Here is a 22,644-nt window from a genome sequence, read left to right on the forward strand (position 1 = left end):
GATCCCTGTTGTGCGAGGATGGGGAGAGGAGAATGAAGAGGACGACATTATCCTGGATGATGAGCAGGAGCCAGGCCACCACACCGCTTCCACTTTAGTGCAAATGGGGGCCTTCATGCTCCAGTGTTTTAATAGGGACCCCCGTATAAAAAGCATGAGGGTCAAGGACCAGTACTGGGTGGCAACGTACTTAGACCCCCGGTACAAACACAAAATGGCGGAAATGTTACCGCCGTCGCAGAGGGCTGTCAGAATGCAGCACTTCCAGGCCTTGCTTCGAGAAATGCTGCATTCTGCTTTTGCGTGCGCTGGCAGAGGAGCAATTCCCACTCCCAGAGAAGGATTTGCGGGTACCAATCCAACAGCGCCTGCAAGAAGAGGCCGGTTTGAAGATGTGTTGGTGACTTCGGATATGAGGTCATTCTTTCAGCCGACCCATCGACAGGTGTCATCCGGATCCAGCATCAGGGAACGCCTAGACCGTCAGGTGTCCGACTACATTGGGTTAACGGCCGATGTGGACGCTCTGAGGAGTGATGAACCCCTAGACTACTGGGTGGGCAGGCTTGACCTCTGGCCAGAGCTTGCCCAATTTGCAATCGAACTGTTGGCTTGCCCCTCATCCAGTGTCCTGTCCGAAAGGACGTTCAGCGCAGCAGGGGGGATTGTGACCGATAAGCGTACTCGCCTAGCTCACCACAGTGTTAACTACCTCACATTTCTAAAAATGAATGAGGCATGGATCTCGGAGGAATTCAACACATGTGATCAGTAGACCATGTATATGTCTATAAACAATTTTTGGAATCAAGCACACAGACCTTCTTAATTCATTTGGCTCACTTCCCTGACCCAAAAAAGCACACCGTACTATATGCCCCTACCCTCCTCTTTGAAGAGGTTGAGCGGTGTCATATTTCTACTGGGGCTGCTTATTATGAGGGGTTCCCACCATCCCTGTGCTGTGCTGACTTCCTCCTGGGTGTTCTTATTATGAGGGGCTCCCACCATCCCTGTGCTGTGCTGACTTCCTCCTGGGGGTTCTTATTATGAGGGGATCACACCATCCCTGTGCTGTGCTGACTTCCTCCTGGGGCTGCTTACGGTGCTGCTGTCAGCGCTGTATGTCACGGAGCTGCTGTCAGCGCTGTATGTCACGGAGCTGCTGTCAGCGCTGTATGTCACGGAGCTGCTGTCAGCGCTGTATGTCACGGAGCTGCTGTCAGCGCTGTATGTCACGGAGCTGCTGTCAGCGCTGTATGTCACGGAGCTGCTGTCAGCGCTGTATGTCACGGAGCTGCTGTCAGCGCTGTATGTCACGGAGCTGCTGTCAGCGCTGTATGTCACGGAGCTGCTGTCAGCGCTGTATGTCACGGTGCTGCTGTCAGCGCTGTATGTCACGGAGCTGCTGTCAGCGCTGTATGTCACGGAGCTGCTGTCAGTGCTGTATGTCACGGAGCTGCTGTCAGCGCTGTATGTCACGGAGCTGCTGTCAGCGCTGTATGTCACGGAGCTGCTGTCAGCGCTGTATGTCACGGTGCTGCTGTCAGCGCTGTATGTCACGGAGCTGCTGTCAGCGCTGTATGTCACGGAGCTGCTGTCAGCGCTGTATGTCACGGAGCTGCTGTCAGCGCTGTATGTCACGGAGCTGCTGTCAGCGCTGTATGTCACGGAGCTGCTGTCAGCGCTGTATGTCACGGTGCTGATGTCAGTGCTCTGTATTACGGTGCTGCTGTCAGTGCTCTGTATCTCCTGCACCCTCTTGTTTGCCTACCCTGGTCCCTGACCTTCCCTCTCCTCCATTGCCTTCATTAGCTCCATAGTCCTGAATTGTCAGAACAATTTCCCAAATAAAAAAAAAATGCTTGTAGTTATCGATCCCAAATTCACCTCATACATGTATTATGCTATTGTCCAGGTGGTGGGACTACGTGCTACCCCCTAATAATTACCCCGTGGCCGCAAATTCGACCTAAAGGTTTGCGAAATTCGCCTCCCATTGAAGTCAATGGAGCCCGCGGCGAACGGTCGTTTTCGCGAACGTTTGTGTCCGTTCGCGTTTCGCGTTCGCGAAACGTCCCGTCGGAAGTTCGTCCATCACTAATTGTAATATTTTGGCAACATGAAGAGACACATAGCAGCCAATTTGAGATGATTTTACTGACGTCAAGATGGACAGGATGCATTCTAATTGGTTGTTATCTTATAGCAAAATGTTTTTAAGACTTTTTGGAATACATTGTAGCAAATGTTCAGGAGTAAAACGTTTATTCTCCAGTTGTCATTTACCATGCCTGGTTTGGAATTGAGTACATGTGAACAATGTATAGTTGCCATGCTCTGTGGGCTTATTCAAGTAGACATTTCAAGTATAGCAAACTGGATGTAGAATGGATATAGATTTCAACTCATTCCCAAAACCGAAATGATTGATAACTGGTTGTCATGTTTTACAATACTTTGCATTCACATTATAAAAGGTTCTTACCAATATTTCTGAAAGTCCAGAAGCAACACCAGCTGCACCACTGTTCTTTGACTATAAAAACAGAAAATAATGAATGTAAATTCAATTTTTTATCCAGCACAGTGCTTATGGCATTCAAAATACTGATTCCAAATGTCCTGTATTGTTTGCTGGATTTAGAGTAAATCAATGTTAAAGCTAAATAATAAAAACATAAGTTGTGCTAGAAATGAAAAATTAAGTGAAATATAGTGCAAATGAATTAATTAATTAATTAATAAGTAGCGAACATTAAAAATAAATAAATAAATTCATAAACACAAAAATAAATATAGAATAAAAAATTGATAGTGGGTACAAAAAGGACAAAAAAATGATGAATGGATGAGAAAATGAATGAAACAATTAGTCCGTTGAGGTAGTAAATTCCAGAGGTTATCCACCTCTGGAATTTACTACCTCTAGGAAGGAAAGGGGGAGAAAGAGGAAGAATCTCGATCTGAGCATAAGATCCCTGGGAGACTGGGACCGTCCAAGTCTGAGTGTATATTCCCAGATTAGAGTGACTGCTTGCCTGGACCCATCATATCCCGCTGAGTGGCTACCGTTCATAATAGGAGAATTTTGGAGGCGCTGGAGACCTACCAGACCCCACAGAGTGCTTAATCTGCCTGCGCATACGACTTTCGCTCTTGATGGAGTCCACCTGTTCAGGTAAAGGTTCCCACTTACAGAGTGGGATCTTCTCCTCTGATCGAGATTTTCTCTTTCTCCCCCTCTCCTTCCTTCTGGTAAAGGTGCATAACCTCTGGAATTTACTATCTCAACGACTCATTTTTTATTAATTTTTTCATCCACTCATCATTTTTTTGTCCTTTGTATCCACTATCAATTTTATTCTATATTTATTTTTGTGTTTATAAATTTTTTTGAATGTTCATTATTTATTTATTAATTCATTTGCAGTATATGTCACTTAATTTGTGATTCTTTCATTTTTAGAGCAACTTATGTTTTTATTATTTCACTTGCACCATAGAGATATTTGATGGTTTTTGTTGCAGCTATTTTTAATTTTATTCTGTGTTGTACTTTTAGCGCAGTATTAACCTGTTTTCTACCATAATCTTAATGTTAAATCTAACCTAACCTGGCCACAAATGTTCTTGCTTTCTTTTAATGAAAAAATGTCAACTAAAAAAATATTATATTGTATAAAATTGCTACATAAACCATATTGTAATTTAAGGTCAATAAAAACTGAAAATGTAATTTCCTGCTTGTATGATTGGCTGACTGGTTTTCTCAGAAATCTGCACTACAATGTCAAATTTTAAGCATTCCCTGCAATAGAAATGTAAGTTTTAGGGAGATACTCCCCATGGTTTAAATAAGGATTAAATACATCTAAATGGGTGCAGACACTGCAGCTTTCCTCATTAAAGCATTGGAAGTACACCAGGCCATCATAATAAATCAGATCCTTACATTCAATCTACAATTAGTGTTAAAGAGACATCTATTTCTTCAGAGCCGTTAAAATGCAAGCAATGTATATTATTCAACCAGGGAAAGGAGGGTAATTTTCTCAACAAAAATGTATCAGAAAAACAAATGTTTTTTTTTTTTAATTCTAGAACATATTTAACCTTCTTGTGCCTACGCTATAGCCGAATGACTGCTACAGTGCGGGCCTTAATTGCCAGGAGGCCATCAATAGATGAGAATCGGCTTATCGCAGATCGAAATAAGGGGCCGATACCAGTTCCTTACCACGTAATCAGCTGTCAGCCAATGACAGCTGATCACGTGATGTAAATAGAAGATCTGCAATTGGTTACTCTCAGAGGGACAGTGTCCCCAGTGCCACCAATCATTGCCAATTAGTGCCTCATCATCAGTGCCACTGATCAGTGCTGCCTATCAGTGTCACTTACCAGTGCCCATCAGTGCCACGTACTAGTGCCACCTATCAGAGCCCTTCAGTGCCACCTATTAGTGCCCTTCAGTACCCCCCATCAGTGCCAACCAAAAGTGCCCATCAGTGCCACCTCTCAGTGCCCATGAATGCAGCCTATCAGTGCAGCCTTATCAGCGCACATCAATGAAGGAGAAAAATGACCTGTTTTCAAAATGTCAAAGGGCGGCACAGTGGAGTAGTGGTTAGCACTCTCACCTAGCAGTAAGAAGGGTCACTGGTTCAAAACCCAACCACAACACTACCTGCCTGGAGTTTGCATGTTCTGTCTGTGCCTGTGTGGGTTTCCTCCGGGTACTCCAGTTTCCTCTCATACTCCAAAGACATGCAGGTAGGTTAATTGACTTCTGTCCAAAATTGGCCCTAGTATATGAATGGGGACCTTGGATTGTGGGCTCCTTGAGGGCAGGGACTGATGTGAGTGTGTGGTGTACAGGGATAGGCACAATTGTAGGCACTCATTTGGGTTGAACTGGATGGACTGGTGTCTTTATTCAACCTTACTAACTATGTAAAATTTTATCACAAGCTGTGAAACTGTTTTTTTTTTATTTTCGTTTTTTTTTTTCATCTTTTTAGCAAAAAATAAAAAACCCAGCAGTGATTAAATACCAACAAAAGAAAAATCTATTTGCGTGAAAAAAAATATAAAAAACTCATTTGGGTACAGTATTACATGACCGTACAATTGTTATTTAAAGTGCAACAGCACTGAAAGCTGAAAATTGGCCTGGGCAGGAAGGGGGTTTATGTGCTCAGTAGCCTAGTGGTTAAAAAAAAAGAAACTATATTTAGTACTTCTCTCAAATAAATTCACATTTCTCCATGGTTTGCATCTTTACAAATTCTGCAAGCATAGAAAAATACTTGTTCATCCATTAAAATGCCAATGAGCGTGTTGCTTCCTGTGTACTTTGCCTCTGTTGCACTGAAACTTTTTGGACTACAGAACATCTCCCCTCTATGCTAAGGAGGCAAGGTGAGGGGGATGTGTTTTGTTGTCTAGATCAGCAAAAAGCAGCACAAAGTGATAACACTGCTCCCCCATATATTCAGTATAGTAGGAAAGAATTGTCACACTAGAATAGGAAGTGTACTAATAGAAGGAGCACCAGTGAAAATAAAAGCACCCCGACGAAAAAACCTGGGAAATGAAAACTACCGCAGTCATCACCAGGAATATACTGGCCATCGGGACTACTGGGAGTTTCTCGTTGGGGCAATGGCTCGGTGGGCCGGTTTCAGTGACAGCCAGTGGAGTCGCTAGGGGGTGGCTTTTAGGGCTATAGCCCTAAATATGGGGTCCAAAGCCCCAAGTCCTAGGGGTCCCCAACCACAGGACCGCAGCCCACTACCATGCTGTGGCCTCTCTGCAGCTGTGCAGTGGGCAGCACAGGACAGCCAGAGAGCGGGCAGGCAGCAGGGGAGAGCCAGGCAGATGAGAGAGAAGAGAGATGACATAATTCCTAATATAAGTGAGGGGAGCTCTCTGGGGACCCTGATGTAAGTGGGGGGCTCTATGGGGACCCCGATGTAAGGCAAATGCTCTTTGGGGACCCTGTTGTAAGGGAGAGGCACTCTGGGGACCCTGATGTAATGGGGGGCTCTCTGGGGACCCCGATGTAATGGGAGGCTCTCTGGGGCCCCTGATGTAATGGGGGGCTCTCTGGGGACCCTGATAAAAGGCAGGGGCTCTCTGGGGACCCTGATGTAAAAGGAAAGCTCTCTTGGGATCCTGATGTAAGGAGGAAGCTCTCTGGGGACACTTATGTAAGTGGGTGGCTCTCTGGGGACACTTATGTAAGTGGGAGGCTCTCTGGGGACCCTGATGTAAAGGGGGCTCTCTGTGGACCCTGATGTAAAGGGGGGTCTCTGCGGACCCTGATGTAAGAGGGAGACTCTCTGAGGATCCTGATGTAAAGGGGACGCTCTCTGGGGAGCCTGATGTAAGGAGGGGCTCTCTGGGGACCCTGATGTAAGGGGGGCTCTCTTGGGACCCTGGTGTAAGTCATTCATTCAAATCATGTCATTCTAAAGGCGTCTGTAATGTTGGAATGCATATTTTTCTCGAAATAAAGAGTTAAAAAAAAGGAAGCCATTTACACTTACAATAGAATGTATGTATTTATGTGTTTTTGCACAATTGCGTATAGTTTACATACTGTTTTTATACGTGTTTGCAAAATTAAATTGGGGCGGTCTGGATGAAGCCCAGGGCCAAATTTTTTGTCCCAGTCCAGCCCTGGTCATTACATCTAAGGACTGGTGAGCTGAACAATAATACAATATAATCATTTATTTTTGGTTTTACATACACTTTATAACCATAGTTTTGACTTGGGCAGAAGTAAAAGCCCCATGTACAGGTTGGGTGTAGATCCAAGGTGCTCCACAGGAACACCGAGATCAATCTGAAGACTATCACAGGTCATGAGAATTATCAATAAACCCCACATGGTGCCAGCTTCTCGGCACTGTTACCTTAGGTAGGTAAGATATTTGTTTTTATTAATGATTTGATTAACAAAAAAAATCCCACACAGTATAAAGCAGTTTTATAAAAGCACAGATTGTATGAAGTAGAGACACACATGTTTTTACTAACACAATGAACAATTTGATTATTTTGGATTGCTTGGGGGAATATGCCCCATCATTTAGGTTTCATTTTGCCAGAGCTGTAATATTCCCTAATATTTTTATGTTTGAATACGGTATAATAATATCTAGGTAAGAATTACCTTACAATAAAGATCTGTCAGGGAAGCTAATATATCCGGAGTAGTTTTCTGAAATGAAATACAGCAGTTCACATAACAACTCATATCCACATGACAAACATTTATTGAATAAGCACAAATAATAGCAAAACTGTTTATACCTTCATATATTTGTGTAAATCTATATACTTTTTCAACCGCCAAGAGATTTTTCATTGTGTTCATGAAGTATTGAGATGAAAACAACCTTAGCAGACCTGACTTTTCCCAAGAGATTGGTCACTAACCGTCTACTATTCTGCAGCTGTCACTGTCAAAAACATGTATGGATTGTATTGACTCAACAACTGGATTAAATATTGTTTCCTAAATCTGCAGGGAGTTCATCTTGATTAACCGTTTCCCGACCAGCTCACATAGATATACTGCGGCACAATGGCACAGCTGCGCGAAACCCCTTACGGGTACAGGGTCTCCTTTAGGAGCCGCTAGAGAACACAAGCGTTCGCCTGCTGCACGGTGGAGGACCCAATGCGCGTGGCAAGTGTGTGCGATCGCTGCTGGTCACACACGATCGCGTGCACGAGAGCCAGCACAAAACACACAAATCCCTTCTGTGAGGGGAGATGAGACATATCGTTTGTTCCTACTAAGTAGGATCAAACGATAGGTCTCCTCCCTCAGTCAGTCCCATCCCCTTACAGTCATTGTCCTGCATTTTAACATGTAGTTTGAGACTATCATTTTATTCTGCACTTTGTGGTAATTTAGTAAAAACTTGGTCTTATTCTGCAGCATGTGGAGTGAGACTCCACATGTTGATTAAACTAACTGCAATCTAGTGAAGATTTTGTCTCATTTGCAGCATGTAGAGTGATACTCTGAATGTTGCTTGCAGTTGATTTGGTAAGGCTACTGTCTTGTATCTTCAATTGGTTATTGCCCTTGTACAGTGTGTGGAGTGACACTTCTGTCTCGCTCCGCTCCGCGCTTTGTCTACTATAAACCTAGCACAGCCTTTTCTTGTATTGCAACATGTGGAGGGAGTTTTTAACTTCACTGGAGACTTTTGTTTTTATTTTGCAGCATGAGGAGGGAGACTCTACATGTTTCTTATAGTCTATTTAGTAAGACTATTGCCTTGTATTTTCAATCTTTGTAGCTGCATTAAGCTTTCACATTGTTAGTTATAGCTTTGCTTGGTTTGCTCTAAATCTAAAATCATATTTATATTGCTATGCTTCTCCTTGCTCACGCAGTTTGGGTCCTTCTTATTCTTTGCCCTAACGTCTTTGTATGTTTTTTACATACATGTTCGTGCGGGCAAAATTGGAATAATAATTATGTTCCAATAGTCAATTTTAATTTTATACATGGACATTTTTATATCTGTATTTAGTATATATGCTTTTTTTGACTTTTTGTATAACGATTGATAGCAAATCTCTTGCAGGTCCTTTTGATGATTAATTTTATTTTGTATATAGTCCTTTTGTAACTTTTAAATCTGTATCTGCAATTGTATTATTAGCTATTATACATTTTTCCTTTATTAGTTACAATGTTTTTTAGCCTTCGATTGCACCATATGGGGAAGCTGCATTTAGCTTACGACCACACACACATATATATATATATATATATATATATATATATATATATATATATATATATATATATATATATATATCTTTTTATTTATTCATTCATTTGAATTCATTGTATTTGTTTGTTCTTTGTTTCTCCCCTCCAGGTGCCATTCATTTTGGGCTTTTCAACATTTCTTTCAACATTCTTTGCATTTGATTGGCTGTCTATTTTTCATTAGCTCCATATCTACAGATCAGATTTTGTTCATTCAGCTATGACTAAGCATTTGTTTGTGATGTGGAAAGCGTTAGCTGGTTGTCCCTGGTTTCTATGCTTCAGCTATGACTGTTTTTGGATTTTAATCTTTCAATAAAGATGCCTTCAGTGGTGTGCGGCCATCCAGGATTTTTCCTTCCTTTCTAATTTGAGCATAGCCAGCACCTGCAAGATCGTATAGGGTGGGTGTCTTCAACAGGTCTGGAGCCTTTGAGCTGCAATTTCTCTTCCACAAGTCTTTCCCATAGTTTGTAGACGCTATAACTTTTGCGCAAACCAATCAACTTGCTTATTGTGATTTTTTTTTTTTTTTTTTTTTTTTTTTTAAATACCAAAAATATGTAGAAGAATATATATTGGCCTAAAGTAATGAATAAATTTGTTTAAAAAAAATGAATATTTATTATAGCAAAAAAGTAAAAAATATAGTTGTTTTTGTTGTTGTTTATAGCGCAAATACCACCAAAAGAAAAGTTCTATTTGTGGGGAAAAAAAGACGGCAAGTTTGTTTAAGGAACAGCATTGCACGACCGCGCAATTGTCAAAGTGACGCAGTGCCGAATTGTAAAAATTGTCTGATCAGGAAGGGGGTAGAATCTTCTGGGGCTGAAATGGTTAAAATAGCATGAAGCTATATTATGTCCATTATTCTCTGTGATAAATCTGTAAAAGACTCTTAAGTAAAAATCTATGTTTAGTATTAGACAAATGTCCAAATTGTATGTAAATGTTTAGATTCTGGTCCCATAGCAACCAATAATTCTAAACATGACAGGGTCTTTTTTTTTTCTTGCCATTTCTAGTTTACAGATGATATGATATATACATACCTTGAGGGCGTCCTGCAGGCATTGTGATTGTAAAAGTTTCCCTGCCTATTGGAGGATATGATTTCTAATTAGTATATATGGGTAATTAAAGCTATACATAAAGAAATAATGTAAGACATCATACAGGAAAAGAAAGACATGCATAGGTAATACACCATTTTTAAAATACAATATGAGAAGAAATGTTGTTGTATTTAATAAATGATATACAGTATGTTTTACATGAGCAGGGTGGTTGGTTTCTTCCTCAAACAGTTATGGTGGTCTCATTGATATAGTGCTGATTTTTGTTATAGTCACACATATTTCATAGCAATAATATACCAAATTGTATAAAAAATAAATAAAGTAGTCCTTATTAATTGCCTAATAAAAATGTATTTACAGAGGAGTACATTGGAAAATATGAAGTCATTTAACATAATAAACAAAATAAAATGTCTCAGTTGTCAATATACAGTTGTGGCCTTACCGCTGCGCAAACAAGCTTTGCCTTTAATTCATCTATTCCCAGTTTTTTCTGAAAAAACAAAAGCACAAAAAAGATCATTAGTATTTTTCTTTACAAAAATGATTACAGTAAGGCCAGTACCCTGTCCACATAGACTTCAATGGGCTGTATGCACACACCAACTAGTGGTTCAAGCCACATAAACACACAGCCCATTCACAGACTAATGGTTCCAGCGCACCTGTGAGTGAGTATTAAAAACACAAAAAGTATTCTTTCCTGAGAACAATAATAATCTAATTCAATCTTCATGTTGTCCCCCTTTCTAAGTGTATGTCACTTACACGATCCTAACTCATCAGTCTCAGCTTTATCCCCTTACTTTCTTGGGACAGGTCCTCTATATCAGTGGTCATCAACCCTGTCCCCGGGGCCCACTAACATGAAAGGTTTGCAAGATAACTGAAATACATCACAGGTGATCTCATTTGCTGCTCAGTGATTTGCAGTATTCTAGTCTGCATCTCCCCCAAGGTAATACATAAAGCCTGGCCTGTTAGTGGGCCCTGAGGACAGGGTTGATGACCACTGTTCTATATATTGGAAGACAATGAACCAAGGGTTTTGATTTACTAATGTAATACAGATGGTTTGTGCAAATTAAACTTTTACTTGCTGGCCATACACATGAGGAATTTCAGATAATTTCTGCAGAATTGGCCAACATTCAAGCCATAAGTGGTCCTGCAAGCACCACCTAGCTCAACAAAATGAAATCTAAGGCTACTTTCACACTGGGGCGGGCGGGCGCCAGCAGTAAACCTGCGCTATATTTAGAGACGCTTTTTGGCTGCTAGCGGGGTGGTTTTAACCCCCGCTAGTGGCCGAAAAAGGGTTAAAACTGCCTGCAAAGAGCTGCTGGGTTTGCAGCGCTGCCCCATTGTTTTCAATGGGAAGGGGCGCTTTAGGAGCAGTGAATACATCCGTTCAGGTCCGCCTAAAAAACTGACAGGTGGACTTGAACGGATCTATTGTGTGAAAGAGCCCTAACTTGGATGGGGCAATAGACTGATTTCTCTATTTGCTTGTGGGACTGAATGACATACACCAAGCCATGTATGGTTAGCCTTAGAAAACTAGATGAAGCTTTGTTCGCTTTGAATGCCGAATAATGCGCAAAGGAAATAGACAAAAATGATTTTTGCCTTCATGTGATTGGATGATAGTTTAGTGAATAAGGTAGAAGTTATTTTCAATGCAGAGTCTCTATTTCTTTAGTAAATAAACAATTAGCATTTACCATAGCAGAAAATATTCTTACTAGAAATCAACTAATTAATTCTTTAAAATCACCTGTCCACCGTCTCTTATTCTTAGGACCATGGCACACTAGAGACCCTGAACTACTGATAGAGTAATTACTCAATGATGTGTTGCTTCCTTGCAGGTCTTATGAGCAAGCTATCTGTGGTCGAGTGATATTTTGTAGTATTTTTGGCATTTTGGCAGTTACAGCACATACAATTAAAGAAGTATTTATAAACCAGTGAATATGGCATTACACAATAATTCACTGCAGGTGAATATCCCTAGGGAATTTGTTTAAATAGGCAATAAACTATTTACCACCAGTGAATGTTCAGTGAATGCCACCTTCACTACATAAATGTACTGAGCTGGAGTAATTTTATAAATATGTGATGCATACTTTTGGGGGTTTTGTCCTGCATTTTACTATTTTAGTCAATTGAAGAACTGCTGTCTTTTTTTTCAACTATGTCTATTCCAATTTATAACAAAATAGCAATTGCAGCACTGATTCAATAATACAGTATAGAAAATGATTCAGTGTGGAAATTCATGCACAATAAATCATTCAATAAATACTATGATAGAATAAAGTTTTTTTTTTTTTTTTTAAACTAAAGGCATTATATTTTTAACCAAAATTCATTTTAAACTAAATAAGTTCAAATAAAGCATTCCAATGGTTTAACGACTAAAAAAATCCCCATCGCCAATATTATTTTTCCAAATAAAGAAAAATCTTTGGTTCAAGGTGACTACTACCACTAATACGGGAAAACTCACTTACCAGAAGCGTGCGCCTATCTCGCTACAAGACCAGTGTTTGCCGAGCCTTGTAGCGAGATAGGCACGCACTCCTGGCAAGTGCATTTTCCTGTATTGGTGGTAGTAGTCACCTTGGATCAAGGATTTTTCTACACTTGGAAGAATAATATTGGTCATGGGAATTTTTTAGTTGTTACACTGTTGAATTTCTTTATTTGAACTTATTTAATTTAAAATTAATTTTGGTTAAAATATTTTAATGTATAGTTTGGAGGACTTTATTTAATCGCAATGTTTATTGAATGATTTATTGTGCATGAATTTTCACACTTAATATTTTATATTATTGAATCAGTGCTGTAATTATTTTGTTATATTACTTTTTGTATTTATTTATAGTTGCTGGTTATTGGTAGAATAATAAGTTATTTGGTTCACAGTTTTGCAATATAATTCTCTTATAATTTATTCTATCCATCAGCCCTGAAAGGTTTATACACTAGACATGGGCGCCGTCAATAAATTTGTTTAGTTTAGTTCTGTTTCGGTTCGTATTAGAATTAATTCGTACTTCGTAATTCGTGTCCGAAATTCAATTTCAATTCGTACGAAATACGAATTGTCATTAGGTTCGTTAACTTGTACGAACATTCTTTACAATGAATTTAAAGGCAAAAATATATATCTATACCTCAATATGACAGTCGATGCTGATGGAAGTTTGGTTTTTATCCCCTGCTGTGCTCGGTATGTCAGCACAGCACAGGAATGGTGGAAGCCCCTCATAATGAGCACAGCAGGGCTACAGCCCCAGGAGGAAGTCAGTATAGCACAGGGATGGTGGGAGCCCCTCATAATAGGCATAATGAGTCCTCGGCAACGACTAATCCAAAATTCGTAAACAAAAGTTCGTATTTCGTATAAAATTCGGACACATGGCAATTCGTATTTCGGATCCTCCCGAATGTACGAATTTAGGGAAATTCGTACGAAACAAATCGAACATGTCTATTATACACCTATTCCAATGTCCCTGAAGAATAAGTAGCTCTTACTTTATAGATCGATGGACTTATGTGATACAGATATGACAATATCCAAATTAGTCATATAGCTAATTTTAGATGATCACAACTGGATCAGATAAATTGCTTTGTAATGCGCTTTACACTGTCATCTTTTTTTGTAATAAATAAGCTTATACAAAGATCTGCTGCAAGTCCTCATCTGACTCCACCTTGACCCGATTTACTGAGACTGATTTACTAGGAATTGAAAATCTTCACATTATAAAATGAATGAAGGTTCACTTCAAGAATCCAACTATAAAAAAAAAAACAACAACTCCCTGTTCACTTATTATATCTGCCCATGATTGGGTAATTTATTGGGGAACATTCTCAAATCATCCTCAGTATCTCTCTGACCGGCTGATATGAACAAACAGAAATGAAGCGAGTGAACAAGCAAACTTACCAAAATCTCTATACCAGTGGCAAGGGCTTCTACTCCAGTTCCTCCAGCTGACACCAAAAGGTCATTCTATAAAAAAAAAATGCAACACGATTGTGTATATAAACATGTCAAATATTTCACTTAATACAGATAAGGTGTAGCTTTAAAAATTGCAGATTATTTATATAGAACAAACAAGTTAAAATTTCAGAAAAATTAACTTACATTTAAAAAATGTTTTTTTGTTTGTTTGCATTGTAGATGTGTGTGTGATCAGTGCTCATTTATGTTTCTAGTGTTGACATTTTTTTTCTTTTTAAATATTACATTGCTGTATCAAATTAGAAAGTGATCACAATATCTACAATATTCACAGTAACAGATCCCAAAAAAACATGGAGATATATTTACGGCATTAGGAGCTTTGATGTTTTATGATCACAGGCGCACACACTTTTTATATGTCTTTATTTTTGTCATGTAACCATTTACTATGAAAGATTGTGAACTTTGATATATATGCCTGTGAGAATGGAATCATTTGTGAATATATATATATATATATATATATATATATATATATATATATATATAAAACAATCCAATCCTGATGCATGTACACAGAACATGAGCAATACCATCTGCTCCCATTAATAGAAGATACGCTACAATACTTGTCCTGCAACACCTCGGGTGATTTATTTAAATATTTGCAAAATCCACAAACTTCATATGTGATAAATTCATGCAATTTGTATAACATTTTTGAAATGCCCAAAGTCCTTCCTCGGGTCAAATATAAAGCTGAAAACAAATCATCTCCATCTTAAGCCCCAGTTCACACTGAATGCGGCTTTGCAATAGCACTACCTCAGTGCGATTTCATGTGCAGCTTGTTAACATCTGTGCAAATCCGTGCACAGATGTCAATGCCTAAAAAGACAGCAACCAGGGGTTCATACATGTCACAGCCACAATGCTTTGCTTCAGGGCCAGAGCAGGAATTATACCCACTGTTGCATTCTGTAGGCATTACTATCCACCAAACGTGACACAGTCAAGTGAATGGAGCCAGTCTACAACCACCCCACAGCCACATACATTGCACATGGTAACAGCACAGTGGTGTGGCATTTATATGGTTAAAACAGGTGGTGAGGAGGTGAGATATTTCCTTCTTAAGCTGGCCATTCACTATTCATCATTATTATTTGCTGAATGTGTGATACATATGCATATTAGTTGTATAGCTATTTAAGCGCCGCACATTTGATATATCAGTTTGCATTGTCACATTTGGCAAAGTGTGGGAAGTGTTGGCAAGCTGTTTTTTTTTTTTTTTTCTTTTTTCACTATTTTTATTTTATTTTTTATAGATTGTCACTTTAGGAAACTAGTTAGGCCGCTCACCTGGTTCAAGAGTTTGCATGGATTTATTACATGTAAAGTTTTTGGATTTTACAAATATTTAAATAAATCACCCAACGACCTTTTCTGAAGTCTGGTGATTGGAATATATGCATCTAAAGCTGGCCATACACCTATAGATTATCTTCAGATTTTCCATAGTTAAATGGAAAAAGTGGGAGATTCCTCCATCCACACAGTTTAGCGAACATGGAAGAAATCTGTTGCATATTTTCCATCTAACCATAGAAAATCTGCTGATAATCTACAAGTGTATGGCCAGCTTTAGTAGTGGGGCTGTGAGGCTGATGACATCATTGTGTGCTGCTAGAGAACAGGAAGCGCTGTGATCTGTATACTACTGTACTGAGAGGTGGAGGGATCAGTACTGCTGGCTCTGTTATGCTCTTGTACAGTCTACACCTGTGAGTGTTTTTATCCTTTTCTTTCTTCAGTAAAACAAGGGTGAGCAACACTATTTCAGTTAATTCTGTTTTATACGTACTGCACTCATTACAACGTCTGAACCTTGGATGAATCTAAGGGATCACGGCAAATGCAGTATTGGATTCCTTACTTTCCCTTAAAGGGAAGGAAGCACTTTTGGCTTTTACGTTTTTATGTCTGGATTGAAGGTGAGCTGCCTAACTTACCTGATAGTGATAATTGCACTAAGTTTATGCATGAGAAGGAGGTTCACTTTTATCACACCAGAAGAATCATTTATTGTGGAAGTTTGGATAATTCACTTAAATATGCAGTATTATGTTAGTTTATGGACATTTTTGGCACAAATATACTTTATTACTGATGCACTTCAACCTCCCTGATGACATTCCCAATTGTGGGTTAAATTTCAATACCATTAGTGGTAACCCCAAGCCTCACTCGGGATTGCATTGCAGATTCCTGTTACAACATACTTACCTTATCACCAGGATTCTGTGATGTCCCCCCGCTGTGTCCTCCTCCCCGATGCTCTGTGTTCCAGGCTCCGTACACTGTGAGTGTTAAGACGCATGGGGGCGGAGCCCAGTGGAAAATTCAAAAACTACAAAAAACATAACACATACAGTACACTGTAATCTGTAAGATTACATTACTGTATCAAATCATTTCACCTCCCTTTTGTCCCTTGTGCTTTGTCCAGTGCCCTGTATGCACTTTTATATTATATATACTGTTCTTTCTGCCAGGAAACTTGAGAATGTCCATGGCAACCAAAAAGTGTCCCTTTACGTCAAAAGTGGTTTTAGACCAGCTAGAAAACAGCAATAGTAAATTAGAAAACTTGCAGAATTGAGCGATAGTGATTTGTGGGGAAATTAATTATATTATTAAATATATTTTTTAAATTATTTATATTATAATTTAGGATTTTATGTTTCAAATTTTATCATGCCCTGGATGTCTACCAGACTCTTATTTGGACAGATTTAAGTGAGTTATTCCTAAGAAATACAGGCCTCCAATATAAAACGCCAAATTACCATGCAAAACAATGTATCGCTTTGAGATTAAAAAATCCGACATAATTATACCGCCAGGGAGGCTACTGGGATTTCATAATTGGATACACTTATGTATTATGTGTATAATATTTTATTTATTTATTTGTGTTTTATTCATTGAATTTAATTTTGCATTACGCTACATTTTTTTTAGTTCAGGGTAGTGCTGCGCTAATGGGGCTAAAAATCACCCAAAGTGTTACAGACCAGGTAATACATTGGGGCCAGTTTGCGGCAACCAGGTGAGGAGTACAAGGACAAATGTGTCATGCCTACAGCATGGTGGTGTGAGTGTAATGGGCTGGGGCTGCATGAGCGCTGCCGACACTGGAGAGCTAAATTTCATTGAGGGAACAATGAATGCCAACATGTACTGTGACATACTGAAGTAGAGCATGATCCCCCTCCCTTCAGGGGACTGGGCCGAACGACAGTATTCCAACTTGATAACAACTCCAAACACACCTCCAAGATGACCACTGCCTCGCTAAAGAAGCTGAGGGTAAAGCTGATGGACTAGCCAAGCATGTCTCCAGACCTAAACCCTATTGAGCATCTGTGGGGCATCATCAAACGGAAAGTGGAGGAGGGCAAGGTCTCTAAAATCCACCAGCTCCGTGATGTCACCATGGAGGAGTGGCAACTTGTGAAGCTCTAGTGGACTCCATGCCCAAGATGGTTAAGGCAGTGCTGGGAAATAAGGGTGGCCACACAAAATATTGACACTTTGGGCCCAATTTGGACATTTTCACTTAGGGGTGTACTCCTTCTTGTTGCCAGTGGTTTAAACATTAATGGCTGTGTGTTGAGTTATTTTGAAGGGACAGAAAATTGACACTGCTATACAAGCTGTACACTTTACATTGTAGCAAAGTGTAATTTCTTTAGTGTTGTCACATGAAAAGATTTATAAAAGATTAACAAAAATGTGAGGGGTGTACTCACTATTGTGAGATACTGCGTGTGTGTGTATATAGATTATATATATATATATATATATATATAGATATAGATATATACATACATACATACATTTACCATAGTGTCTGTATTGTTTTTAGATGAGGCTAAGCAGAAATTATTTCATTTCTGTCATTCATCAAAAGTGTTGCCAATCTTTGTAAAAAAAAAAGTTACCATTATTTTAACCTACAAATGCAAACTGCAAGCACAGTGTCCAATTGACAATAAGTAATAATTTTTGTTTGCTCTGTATGCTGTAATTTAATGAAAGGGAAATGTGATTGGTTATCATAGATTCCTGCACTTTGCACATCTTCATTGTTCGTTGAAATGGTTTACTGAGTTGAATTTTTGTCATGGAGCAAAAGATGCTCACATCTGAATATCAACTCATGAAGAGAAGCATTTGAAAATAAAATTTTGATTTGAAGTTGTTGCCTTGTACATGATTGGATGATGTTTTATTGAATCAGGATTACTGAAATCATTTGGATTTCTGCCATTTGTCATGTCTGAATGGGGCTCATGAGCTGGAAACACGTCATACATTATATTATAATGAGATATAAAAAATATAGGTAGATGGAGAGAGACTTACTAAAGTTTTACCATCACCAAGATACTTATCAAGATGACAGGATACACACTTCTGCAACAAGAGTATAAAGTAAATTGTTTTAGATAATAATAATAATATTGATGATAATAACAGTAATAATAAAAAACTTAAGTGAAAATGGTAGATAAGGGAATTCCGTACATTTTTGTGATTTGGGTAGTATCTTTTTTCCATGTCTATTTATTCTCTGCATTAAGAAAAAAAATGTTTTTTTCAGCTCCTTCCCCCATCCCCCATTAAACTTACCTGAGCCTGATCTCTATCCAGTACTGTAACTGAGAGCAGAAGCCCCGTCCACTCTCTCTCTCTCCTCTCTGGCCATGGAGGCATCCATTGGCTACTGATACTGTCAATTACAGCCATTGAGCAAAGAACAGAGGTGGGGCTGAGCTGCGCTGTGTGTGTTAATGGACACACAGAGCCCAGCTCACGATCAATGAGCATTAATGCCCCCCTAATAAGCCGCTTGCTATGGGGGCATTTAGAAGGGGGATGGAGGCAGAAGCACTGGCGGGGACCACAGAAGAGGAGGATCTTGGCTGCTCTGTGCAAAACCATTGCACAGAGCAGGCAAGTATATATGTTTATGAATAAAAAAGTATTGTTTGGGGAAAGAAAATTAATAAAATTCCCTTCACAGTACAATTAGCTTAACCACTTGGGATCCGCGCTATTGCAAAATGACGGCAATAGCGCGGACCCACATTTTCGGGACTACGTCTATTGACGTAGTCCCGGTTACGAGCGGCCTGCGCGCCCCCTGAGGGGCGCGCGCGGCGCGCTCTGTGATCGGCGAGTCCGTGAGACTCGCCTGATCACCGATCCGTGTAAGGGGTCGATCCCGACCCCTTATCACGTGATCAGCTGTCAGCCAATGACAGCTGATCATGTGATAAAACGGAGCCGGTAATCGGCTAGTATTCCTCCTCGCGCTGACAGCGCGAGGAGAAAAAAAAAAAGCCGATCGCCGGCGGCCGTGTTCGGGACATCAGTCCCGATCACGGCCAGCAATGTAAAAGGACACCTGCCCCCTGCCAGTGCCCACCTGCCACCCGCAGTGCCATCCTGAAATAAAGTAAGTGCCCCCCTGTCAGTGCCACCCAGCAGTGCCCATAGTGCCCACAGTGCCACCCAGCAGTGCCCACAGTGCCACCCACAGTGCCACCCAGCAGTGCCACCCACAGTGCCACCCAAAATCTGCCTCAGGTGCTGCACCCCAGTGCCGCCCATCAGTGCCCAGCAGTGCCGCCCATCAGTGCCCAGCAGTGCCGCCCATCAGTGCCCAGCAGTGCCACCTATCAGAGCCACCTATCAGTGCCACCTATCAGTGCCCATCAGTCCCATCTATCTGTGGTACCTATCAGTGCCCATCCGTGCCACCCATCCGTGCCACTTATCCGTGCCACCCATCCGTGCCATCTTATCTGTGCCCATCTTTGCCCATCAGTGCCGCCTTATCTGTGCCCATCGGTGCCGCCTTATCTGTGCCTATTAGTGCCGCCTTAACTATGCCTATCAGTGCCCACCAGTGCAGCCTATCAGTGCCCACCAATGCAGCCCATCAGTGCCCACCAATGCAGCCCATCAGTGCCCACCAATGCAGCCCATCAGTGCCGCCTAATCAGCGCACTTCAATGAAGGAGAAAAATGACCCGTTTGCTAAATTTTATAACAAACTATTAAAACATGATTTTTTTTTTTTTTGCATCTTTTTTTGTTTGTTTAGCAAAAAATAAAACTCCGAGCTGTAACTAAATACCACCAAAAGAAAGCTCTATTTGTGGGAAAAAAATGATAAAAAATTCATTTGGGTACAGTGTTGTATGACCGCGTAATTGTCACTCAAAGTGCATCAGCGCTGAAAGCTGAAAATTGGTCTGGGACTGAGGGGGGTTTAAGTGCCCAGTAAGCAAGTGGTTAAAGCTTAGGGGAAGCAAAACTCTAAACAAACAAAGAAAAAAAAACCTTACAGTCAGTAGGATGTGTCCCTTGTGCTGATTCCTTTTCTGGTGAAAACCTCCTCCACCCTCTGCCCCCCAACCCCACCACTCTAATCTTCCAGTGTGGTCGGATTCCATTTTCTTTTACTGGATAGACTTTAGTAAATATTTTCCTATGTTCATGTTGGCCATAAAAAGAAAGGTCTTACAATTAGTACTCCATACCAGTACATCAATGAATATTTTTGCTGCAGCGTTGTAATTCTCTACATTTCCATCCTCCTAAAAAAATAACAGAGTCAAACTTACTACAAAGGAATGTGAGAGCATCCACTGCCATTAATCATATAATAGATGGCAAATGGTTTGTATAAAATGAGTTGTATACAGTTATTGTAATTGCCCTATTAAAGCAATCTCAACGAACCAATAAAACTTTAATAAAAGACTTTGGCTGGGTGACGGCTGGTTTCTGTGCTCCTCTCTGCCAGCATATTCTATAGCAGTGTTTCTCAACTTCAGTCTTCAAGGCGTCCCAACAGATCATGTTTTCAGGATTTCTCTCAGATAAAACGGCTGTGGTAATTACTAAGGCAGTGAAACTGATCAAATCACCTGTGCAAAATAATGGGACACCTGAAAACATGACCTGTTGGGGGGCCTTGAGGACTGGAGTTGAGAAACACTGCTCTATAATAAGGCCATTGGCCTAAAGTGTCATGGCAAATTTAATTTTAAACTGATATATGCCACAATAGTGACTATCACTTATCTCCGCTGTACAGCGGTTTATGTGGCTGTGATGAGGAGTGGAGATGATGTTCTGTCTCCCACTGCAGGAAAATCAGAGGAAATGATCTCCCTCCTCACTTCTCCACCTCAGAGATGGTAATAGCAGAGAAAGAGAAGAGAAACAGTCACAATGTGATGAGGGAGCAGATGAATGTCACTGCTTGGCAGTAAAATCACCCGACTCATTCAGGTTATATATTTACCTATGTGTGTGTACATATACAACTATGAATATACAACATACGTATATATACATGGCAGTTTTTTGTGGGGTGCAATATATTGCCATGCTTCTTATGGCCTATACAAGACAGAGACCTTTACACCTTAAAACATTTCCTATTACTTAGGAGATCATGCCCTTTTATATTCCCCGGCATCTAATGGGGTATATTATCACTAGACCTCAGTATATTCCCGTCCTGTATGTGGACAGTAAAAATAACAATAATAAAAGTCCTATTGAATGCAGACCCTGCATGGATAATTGTGTTTTATCATAAATACATTTGGTTACAAATTTAGTAGGAATATCTTAATATAAATAAAAACACATTTTCTTGCAAAACCCCTGCCCAATAAGTCTTTTTTTTTTTTTTTTCCACAAAGATTTTATTATTTTTCAAAAAGAAAACATGTAACAAAGATCGTTGTTTGAACAAAAGAAAGCAGGTCAATCAGCAGGATGTATAAACAAAAAAAATACACAGGGTACAGCTTATGTATATTACATTGAATACACTGAACCGGCAACACAATCGTGAGAATATAAATCTTAGCATGTGGAGGGAGGATCTTCAATCCGTATCCCCTCCCTCCCCCCTCCCCAGGCAGCAAAGTGCGGCCCATGAGAGGGGGGAGTCAATCAAGTGGACCCGGTTCCAATAGATCGCAAAGAGTACCCTCCGGGATAACTGGGTAGGGCCTAAAAGAAGCCTACTACCTATAGGTAAACGTCGGACATTCAGACGAAATGGGAAAGGGAAGAGAGGCAGGACAGACAAAAGGGAGAAAAGAAGGAAGAAAACAGACAGAACAAGGAAAAGGAAAAGGGGGTCTGAAGGATGCTGCATGTCAGCCAGATCCGGCAGAGCCCACCCCCCCCCCCCAGGGCCCCCAAGCAGAAATCCACTCTAAACCGTCAGCTGCCGATACCACCCAGTGGTCGTGAAATGAACCCAACACGCCCAGGTGAAGGAGAATTTGTGTATCCTGTCTTGTGAGGTGTGTATTAGTTCTTCCATTTCTCTAATGGTGGAGACCTTCCTAAGCCATTCACCAATTGTGGGAACGCGCGTTGAACGCCAAAGTATTGGGATACAGAGTCTAGCAGCGTTTACCATGTGCATGGCAAACGATTTATAGTATGCTTTTCTTGTCAAAGAGGAGTGGTGTAGAAGGAATTGTTCTGGCGTATAATCCAAATTATATGTTGTAACTTGTGCAATGATCTCACTGACCTCCTTCCAGAAGGGTTGCAACCTCTCACAGGACCACCAGATGTGTAGCATAGTGCCTCCACTCTCGCCACATCTCCAACATGTGTCGGGAACGGAGGGAGAGAATTTATGG

At 40.4% G+C, this 22,644-nt stretch overlaps 1 protein-coding gene across 1 annotated transcript in view; it reads right to left on the bottom strand.

Annotated features, from left to right (window-relative positions):
* LOC143927035 (ranaspumin-like) overlaps nt 1–22,644 on the bottom strand; it is a 70,558-nt gene that overhangs the window by 39,991 nt on the left and 7,923 nt on the right. Inside the window, exons 4-10 of the mRNA XM_077451014.1 lie at nt 20,506–20,562; nt 18,320–18,370; nt 13,862–13,927; nt 10,334–10,381; nt 9,862–9,906; nt 7,187–7,234; nt 2,489–2,539 (exon numbers count right to left, since the gene is read on the bottom strand). Coding sequence (XP_077307140.1) covers nt 2,489–2,539; nt 7,187–7,234; nt 9,862–9,906; nt 10,334–10,381; nt 13,862–13,927; nt 18,320–18,370; nt 20,506–20,562 — 366 coding nt within the window. The remainder of the gene's footprint in view (nt 1–2,488; nt 2,540–7,186; nt 7,235–9,861; nt 9,907–10,333; nt 10,382–13,861; nt 13,928–18,319; nt 18,371–20,505; nt 20,563–22,644) is intronic.

This window comes from Lithobates pipiens, unplaced genomic scaffold, assembly GCF_037356315.1.
Source record: "Lithobates pipiens isolate NorthernLeopardFrog02 unplaced genomic scaffold, aLitPip1_a1.2 Scaffold_23, whole genome shotgun sequence".
In the NCBI taxonomy this organism is placed as follows: domain Eukaryota; kingdom Metazoa; phylum Chordata; class Amphibia; order Anura; family Ranidae; genus Lithobates; species Lithobates pipiens.